General features: G+C 34.4%; 3 protein-coding genes across 3 annotated transcripts; 2 read left to right on the top strand and 1 right to left on the bottom strand.

Moving 5' to 3' along the window:
- Window positions 1-53: 53 nt before the first annotated feature.
- On the bottom strand, window positions 54-1034 carry LOC143424738 (small ribosomal subunit protein eS19). Its single transcript, XM_076897006.1, has 3 exons — window positions 955-1034; window positions 656-726; window positions 54-483 (listed from the first exon to the last, which is right to left on the bottom strand). Exons 2-3 carry the CDS (start codon window positions 724-726, stop codon window positions 90-92), a joined length of 465 nt encoding a protein of 154 aa, XP_076753121.1. The 5' UTR covers window positions 955-1034; the 3' UTR covers window positions 54-89.
- A 249-nt stretch (window positions 1035-1283) lies between these two features.
- Window positions 1284-7001, top strand: LOC143424722 (persulfide dioxygenase ETHE1, mitochondrial). The gene is made up of 6 exons (XM_076896981.1): window positions 1284-1626; window positions 2577-2721; window positions 4880-5065; window positions 5651-5739; window positions 6445-6655; window positions 6800-7001. Exons 1-6 carry the CDS (start codon window positions 1483-1485, stop codon window positions 6862-6864), a joined length of 840 nt encoding a protein of 279 aa, XP_076753096.1. The 5' UTR covers window positions 1284-1482; the 3' UTR covers window positions 6865-7001.
- Window positions 6869-9178, top strand: LOC143424880 (uncharacterized). The gene is made up of 7 exons (XM_076897239.1): window positions 6869-6913; window positions 6962-7012; window positions 7154-7198; window positions 7230-7292; window positions 7366-7634; window positions 7779-8375; window positions 8879-9178. Exons 1-6 carry the CDS (start codon window positions 6869-6871, stop codon window positions 7975-7977), a joined length of 672 nt encoding a protein of 223 aa, XP_076753354.1. The 3' UTR covers window positions 7978-8375; window positions 8879-9178.
- Window positions 9179-9197: the final 19 nt, after the last annotated feature.

The following is a 9197-nucleotide window of genomic DNA, read 5'->3' on the forward strand; positions in this document are numbered from 1 at the left end:
AAAAATCAATTTACATCAATAATAAGGTTTGGACACAAATAAAGCTATTAATGTATGAATTTTTCATTTTTATTATAGAAACAAAAAAATTAGAGAACAAGAGTTTCTTGTAATTTAAGTTGTTTTTTGCTTTTTGCTTTGACCTGTGCTGCGATACGATCTAAATCTCTACGACCTTGACTGGTAAGTTTACGTCCACCAAGTGGAGCTTTTTCTATGAGCTTGAGTTGCTCTAAGCTCTGAAGAGCTTTGCGAGCAACACCACCAGCAGATCTACAGAAATGGCTGGGATGAGTGCCATTACGTTTACGTCCACCAAAAATTTTTGTTACCGCTCCTACACCGATTGGACTACGGATATAAATATGGCGAACTAAAGCAGCACATCTTATATAATACCAATCAGGATCATACGGAGCAAGTTCCTTGAAACGAGCAGATTTTACAATGTCAACCCATTCTGGAACTCGCATTTTGCCAGTCCTAAAAAATTTCCAATAAATTAATAATCAAAATTAAAAACAGTTAGAAACATTATACTTATTTGCAAAAGAATATCCTAAGTATGTAAAATTATTTACTTATGACAAAACTTAGATGTAACATTAATACATTCCTAGAGGTTAGCTCAGTTTATATGAAAACAATTGCTCACTTTTTTAAGAACGCGGCAAAAGCCTTTACGAACTTGTGTTGATCAACGTCTTTAAGCGTTACGGAAGGCATCTGAAACAAATATCATAATAAATTAACACAACTGACACCACAAATGCTACACGTTTATTACACGTGTATTACTAATAAATATAACAGTATCGTATTGAAACATATCACGTTCTTTAAAATACATGTGAACGTTCTCTTAGTTGCACTAATTGATTTAAGTTTCAAATCAAGTTGCATTTTTCCTACAATAATATACCAAACTTTACAGCAACTACCAAAATTACACACCTTGGTTCGAAAGCTAACCGGAAAGAGAACAGCGAAGATGGTGCTAGAAGCATCAAAACTACAAAATGGCCGTATTAACAGGAAATATCCACGGAATTATATTATATAGAAAGGCTTCAAGGAGTAAATAATTTTTATGATTTATCTGGTTAAATTCGCATTTTCACTCATAGAGTGCAATGTATGTATCATACCAGCATTTCTAAAATTTTGTTTTATTATTTCTTTATTGCACAATGATATGAGAAAAATCGTTAATTAATTTTTTGTATACACGTGTAAATGCTTCATTATACAGATCTTACATCAGTTATGCAGTGGCGCGAATATTTTTATTATGCGATAATAAATGGGGACCTTGATACTTAATACAGATATCATAATCACTAAAATGACTGCTATATTTATTTTATTACGTCATTTTGATCGTTATAAACGTCAGTGCTGCCGGTTGTGATTGTAAGTGATAATCGCGTAGTCTCCTGAGCATTAGATGCACTGGGCAGTACATCCAACTTTATCAGTGATATGAATAGTATTTTATTAAAAAATTTGTGCCGGCAATACAGAAAGTTTCCACTTTCTAAATACAATTTAATCATTATGTCTAATAATAAATGTACAGTGTTGACAGAACCAATCCCGCTCTCGAAGGATTTCCTCTTTCGTCAGGTAACTCAATAATTGCGCAGGTTGTATGTATTTACTAGGTACAGTCCCGTGCTGTGTCTTTGGCGACATCTAGCAGTGGCTGGTGTAATACGAAATTAAGGTGCAGAGAATCAATTTTTATAAATTTTATATTTTTTTATACTAAATATTATTCTTTTCTTAGTATAATCTATTCTATAAATTATTTAAGTTGTTATATATATATATAAATATATAAATTTTCATTATACAATTTTGTTTCATTATTGATTTTATCGATCATATAAAGATTGCAGTTTTCCGACATTTTATTTTATCTCGTAGTATTTTCAATAATATTTTAATGCAATAATACGCAGTATTGTAGAAGTTATCTGTTATTCTTTGTTGAATAATATAAAATTTTAGGTATGTTATGTTCATATATAGAAAGCATATATTATAGTTTTCTTAATAATTCTTAATCGTTGTATTGAACTTTTCATGGGCTTTCAAAATTGTGTATATGTAGTGCAGTACAAAAGTGTTTCAGAAGCTTCAGCATATTAGAAATAATTATTAACTACACAATAGACGATAATAACGATAAGGGTATTCTTAAAGGAGTTAACAAGTTGCAGGACTCCAATGAAGGGATAGGGAGAGGGTATTTAATTATGCTGCAACTTCGTAACAATTTGTCAAGTGCATTAGAGGTTACAGAATCCGAAGTTGTTCTGGAAGTTACTGGCTACCACAGTAATTAACATTGCATAATTTAAAAGAGATGAAACACTACGTAATATCTTATTTTTGTCATTACGACAGTTTCCAATGCTTATTAACATCGAAATGTTTACTATTATTAGGGAATTTAATATCTTAACTATGTCTCCCGCGAATATATGAATGTTTTCGAGTACGAAAAGACATTTTGTCATATTTATCTTTTCCAATATTCTGCTGATAAAAATTTTGATTGAAATTTCCAGTTCTTCGACCCTGTGTCCAGTACGTACACTTATCTGCTGGCTGACATCAACGATAAGACAGCGATTTTGATTGATCCAGTCGTCGAATGGGCAGAACGAGATAAAGCCATTATTCAAGAATTGGGATTAACATTAAAGTATGCCAGTAAGTAGAAAGTATAATTATGTTCGGAAAAATAATTCTCCGCTCGTCGGAACCTGCGGATATCATAGTAGAACCGGAAATAGGGTGACCTTTTCAGCGAAAAATAAAATGGACCCGTGGAACACGTTTTTCCGTGTGAAAAATTTCATTCTCGTGGAACGACTTTGAAAATTATTCGAGTGTGAATACACTTTCGGCTGGAATAGGATTTAACGCTTTCTATTATAGCGAACTTCTTTTGGTTAAAATATACATTTAAAAGTCGCTCCTCGTTCTCGCGCTGAAATAAATGTCGGAGTGCCTGGTTAAGTTTTCAGATTGCATTGCGCTAGCAAAGACAGTGTACGTGTATACCATCGATAGAGAATTATAATTGGAACACCTATAATTTATACAATAACATGAGCCAGAACATTTTCGATTGTAATTTACTCCGACTCCGTTGTCGATATAATGATTATACTGGCTTTTGTTTAATTATCGAGTTACATCGTTGTATTAATGTATTCATAATTATTGCATCTATATAAATAGGTGTCAATATCAGAAAATTATAATATTCATGATAATTAAAACGGAATTTAATTGGTTGAAATTAAGTCAAATATATTTAAATTATATTTAAAAAATTACTCATTTTTATTAAACGTATTAATTGAGCAGTTCATTTAGAACAACTAAAGTAATAATGAGAAGAAAGTAACAATCTTTTACTTCAGCAATAGTAATAAAACCAAGTTTCTAAGTTTATTCAGATAATATTCATTAAAGGGAGGAAGAAATGAATATTCAGTTATTAAAAATTCATAGTTCCGCATAAAAGAAGATTAATTGTATAGCTTCTAGATAAATTTCATTCTTTCATACCACTTCAGTTCAGCTTAGCAAGAAAGCATATGCAATCTTTCTTACAGTTCCAATAATAGCTTGTGTAAATTATTACTTGCCCAAGAAAGGCAAGATTTATCGGAGTTCATAATTTGCTGTACAATTTTGTAGATTATAAGTAATCCAATAATTTTCGTACTGAAACTCTGTTTGCGCATAGAGTTCCACGTTGAAATGCATCAGTTCACTGGTTTGTGTCAATTCTAATGAACGAGTAACCAAATTAACGAGTATCTAATTGCTTGTATTTAATTATATTGCTCCAGATAAGTTGCACGGTGATTAAAGACTGTGGCGCGATAAATTGGCGATTTCAGCGATTTCAGGTTACTACGTTGATTTCTCGTACAATAGGTCAAAAACGTTCTCGTTGGTTCGAAACTTCTTAACTCGGTCCTATTGAACGCGAACACAGCCAGCCCCGTTAATTTAATAATTTAATGAAGTGCAAGTGTTATTAAGGAAATCGCGCGGCTAATTGTTCAAATTGCCACTCGAAGTCTTCCGCTTGAACTGGGACATAAAATCAGGCCTACTTGGAAACATTTAATTGCATTCCTGTATTGGCTTATATAAAAAGTCTACGGGAACAGTTTTTAAAGCGTATATACACTCCTACGCAAAAGTATTGGGACACTTGCTTATTAACTGCAACGAGCAGTTGCAATGAGGTCGTGATATCATTCACACCGTGTTATGTATTGTGCAGTGAATGTTGAATCAAATGTATCTTCTAAGGTTCTGTATTCTGTTTTGTATCCTATTTATAGACAAATATATTTAGCTAATAATTTACTAAATATCTTGGTAATAATATCTAGGTAATTGTGGTATAATCCTCGAAAAAGCTTTTACAAAACATGTCCCAGTAAATATATTAATTACTTCTACGTGCGAGACTGCACCTAAATGACATAGGTGGGACCGGAATTAAAATTGAATTGAACTTCTATCTTAATTTCGCGTCCTGGTTGTCATGTTTACCGATTCTCGAAAGTCTGCAACTTCGTTTGTCGTATTTTCAAACTTCCTACAACGGTTTAATTGAGAAACTTAATAATTAAAATGGAACTATCCGGCGCACCGTTTATGTTTATCATTAGAGCTCTTACCAAAATGAATGAAAACGTCCGCGGGGCGCATTCGTCCTCCCTACCTCTGCGAGATTTTAATATTAAAATGAATCTCGCGGAGAGGGTGGAAGGCGTTTAATGAAAAGTGCGCGTCCACTCCGATGACCGATAACAGTACGGGTAAACGGCTTTTCCAGTAAATACGCATATGCACGCTGATCATATCACCGGAACAGGAAGGCTCAAGTGTTTGTTACCTGGTTGCCAATCAATGATATCACGTACCAGCGGCGCTAAGGCCGATATACTCTTGAACCCGGATGACCAAATACATTTCGGCAGGCACAATCTGGTAGTGCTGCCTACACCCGGACATACTGAAGGTCAGATACTTTTCTCGCGACATTTTAAGAGTACTAATTTTAAGTGTAGATATATGTATAAGACCTTGGATAAATTTAAGCATAAGCAAAGCTTTTCATTTTTACGTAGAGAGGATTTTTATAATAATTTCACTTGGAAGAAGAACTGTAGTTACTTTGTTTAGTTTCATAGATTAGATTATATACCTTTCTCTTGGAACTAAGAATGTAGGCATGTTTAGGAATGTACATTAGGTCTCTGTTTAAGAATGTATGGATCTAAATTTAGGTGAAAGGCCTAAGATTAGTTTCTAACTTTCTTTAAAAATGAACAGGAGGAATATTTTTTCTGGGACTATTTAAATCTCAATTCTCTATATTTAAAATATTTATTTTAATCTTCTTTAAAGAAATTTATATTAAAAATTAGTTAGTAAGCACTAGTGTATTTTGGTTCCTTTAACCATTCTAATTGCGCAAAGCGCAATTTCTATAAGATTATAACGACCTTTTAAAATTTGATAAAAAAAATAACGTGAACAATATGCCACCATATGTACCACACCAGTACATATACTTCTAATCGATAAATTCATATTTTAATAGGTTGCGTTACTTATGTCTGCAACGAACAAGGTGTTGCATTCACAGGCGACGCTCTTTTAATACGAGGGTGCGGTCGTACAGATTTCCAGGTTCGTACCTAAAAAAATGCATTGTTACGAAAATAGTTAGGTTGCATCAAATTTTGATTCTGCGATTCGACGTCCAATTATTTTACGTGCATTTAGATTCACAATGTTTCATCGACGTGATCACGAATAACGTCAAAAGCGTTTCAAGTATCATATTATACGCAGCATTTAATTTATTAATCGCAAGCAATGATATTGGCCGTTCGGTCTTAAAATCTGATAACGATGCATTGCATGGGAAATGCTGACGTAAAATTGCATAAGTTCGATATTGTCCGCGGTAACTTTTGCGTACCGATGCGCATCATTTATTTAGACGCTAACAGCTTTAAAGGAGAGAGAGAGAGAAAGAGAGGGCGAGAGCAATATCGACGCATTAATACTTAACTATTTGCTTGAATAAAATACTTCCCTTCTAAATCTGTGCTACTATAAATTTTACCAGAAGTGTTACTTTACAAGTATCCATGTTGCAATTAATCATACTGAGAATATTACTAAAGCGTACTTTACTTCGTATATTTTATATATTTTTACATATTACGGGTTTTTTAATACTTTCCTCAAAGTTTAAAGTTGCTATAAAATATATGCAATCCAGTTGCGACTTGTGTATTACACTAATTATAAAAATTATAGTCGTTGAAACTTGTACTGTACTGTACGACGAAATTAATTTGTATTACCTTTTATTTTTTGTTACAGGGTGGCTCTGCAGAAGTTTTGTATAAATCCGTTCATTCCAAAATTTTTACGTTGCCACCGAATTATAGATTGTATCCAGCCCACGATTACTCTGGGAGGACAGTGACCACAGTGGCCGAGGAAAAGGCCCTTAATCCCAGATTATCTAAATCTCTGAACGAATTTGTCGACATAATGAACAAGCTTAATCTCCCGTATCCAAAAATGATCGGTACATTAATATTCTTTATGTAACGGCCGAAATATTAACTTGAAATTATGTTCGAAGCGTTACTCCTTGATGTTGAATTGAATTTGATTTTTTGTAACTATGCTCTCGAACTTTGATAATGATAAAATTTGTTTACCCTTTTAGATAAAGCTGTGCCGGCTAATAAAGTTTGCGGATTATACGAAGTTCACGAGGAACAGAAATTGTGAAGAGATGAACTCCCCTGCGATATTTTTACGTTCATCGATCCGGTGCACGGTAATTCAATTTCGTTATTTTATGTACAATAATAATGCATAATAAAAGTTTAATTATTTGTTGAATAAAAATAATCTTATTTTCGCTATTTCGTTTAGGGTAATGCATTATTGTTCGTTAACGCATCCTCGTTTTATTAAATATTCTTAAGTTCACTGACAGTTTTAAAATAAAAATTTCATGTTATAAAAAGGGTCGACATTTTACGTGATTTCTTTGGTAATTTCATTAACCCATTAGCGGGAACACTTTTCAAACAGAAGCTTGATTAAGCTTTGTTTAAATGTAGAATTGTTTAAATAATAAATTTTTCTAGAAATATAGCAATCAAATTATAGACAAGAGAGCTTCAGCAAGATCAAATAATTTTTTAAAAAATGCATACAGCCATCCTAGTTGAAAGGTTAAACATTTGGCCCGACTTCAAAATCCAAAAAAACTAATTAAATTAGCCAGTGCTGGCAGCAGCCGAGTTGTTTGGACTGTACCAGCCGGTGCTTAGTTTTCAGCTCTTGTGTTTAAGAACAAGGAAGATTTGCGTTAGCATAAATAAGCACGCTGGTTGCGGATTAGAGGGGCGTGCAAAGGTAGAAATCAGCGAACAGGCGGTTCGAGATGGCCGCGGTAAAAATGTCACCGGCAATTTCGAACGGCGTGGTCCTGTAGCGGTTCCTGTGCTTGTAGCCGGGTTGATTTTCCGTGGCACGCGGAAACGAAATAGGTAAGGCAGGTAATAGAGATGGAAGCTGCTGTAATCGGGTAGTTTAAACGGGCTGTCTTGTCGAAACTCGGGACGAAGAGACCCCCATGGTGTGCCGCTGGTTTCTACTGCATAGCTGAGGGTTGAAATCGATACCGTTTCCAGGGTAACCGGTGGGTACGGTGGCCGACACACGGGCAAAGGTATGGGCCAAGGCTATCTGCTCGTGCGTTTTCATGTTCCTCTGAAAAAAAGAGTGAAAGAGAGGGAGAGAGAGAGGAAGGGAGGGAGAGGGAGAGAGAGAGAGAGAGAGAGAGAGAGAGAGAAAGAGAGAGAGAGAAGGGAAAGAAAGAGGAGAGAATAAGAGAAGAAAAACAGATAAAGCCATGCGGAATTTGTAATTTCTCTGGGTTCGGTGGCTTAGGTAAAAAATAGAGAACATCAGAAAGACAGACGGTTGTTAACAAAACGAAATGTCAAGGGACGCTTGATAAGTGAAGCTTGTGCGTATATGTCTCTCAAAACTGTAAAAATGGCCAAACCTACATTGTGAGTTGATGCAGTGATACAGTCTTGGCAATTTGTCTGCCTTAAACACAGTTCCCGATATATGCTGCTCACGATATTTCATTCCACGTACATAGCGTTTGATTTCGTCGTTTTGAGTTCGTCTTCGTCGTCCCTCCCTATTCCCGAGGCCTTGCCTTGATTACGCATTACAAATGTAGGAAGATATTAGAGGCAAATGTAAATGATGTCATGGTATGGGATATTATTCTTTGTGTATTAATACCTTTATTACTGGTATTGGTGATGACACCTCGGTTTTTTTTTTTTTGATAACGCTTAGGTACGTGGCGGCAAGGTTTATTTTTGTTTTCTTTTTTTTTTCTTTGGAAAATCGAAGCGTACAAAGCGTCGGGGTCGACTGCGACGGATGACGCGTCAAACTTTGTCATCGATTGGCATTAGTTAGGCTTTTTATACGTGGGGCCGAGCATTTCGGTTGACCGCATCGAACACGTGAAAGGCTTGAAATATAGATGGATTGAATTTACCGTGTAACCGAATGTTTATGCAATTATGCATCGCTAATCCTGTATTGATTCAGAATAATAATGAGCAATCCTATGACTCGGCTAAATATTTATTGCATATGTTAATGCTTAATTATTATTTGACCAATATTAATGTTATTAATCTAACGGTCAGAGCTTTTTTAATTTTATTCAGATTTCATGTCAACGTTTGATTTGTTGTCCCAGTCCTTTTTTATACGAGTACTTTTGTAGTATTTCGTGTAAAAACAAAAGGATAAATAGCATAACATAAGTCCAGAACCATATTGGAAACGATGAAATGTAAACACGTGCACATGTGTATTTGCATTCTGCATTATAATTTTGTATAGGTACCGAATTGGTCGTGAAACTTTTACTTACTTTCATAATATTGACATTCAATGTTTTGAAAACGGGGATAAAATATTTTCAATCTAATTGTACAAATAAAATACGATACCCTATCAAAATATATATGATCCACACAATAGGGAATTTAAGTTATCATTGAGATAAACAATGG

Source organism: Xylocopa sonorina, chromosome 6, assembly GCF_050948175.1.
Source record: "Xylocopa sonorina isolate GNS202 chromosome 6, iyXylSono1_principal, whole genome shotgun sequence".
Classification (NCBI taxonomy): domain Eukaryota; kingdom Metazoa; phylum Arthropoda; class Insecta; order Hymenoptera; family Apidae; genus Xylocopa; species Xylocopa sonorina.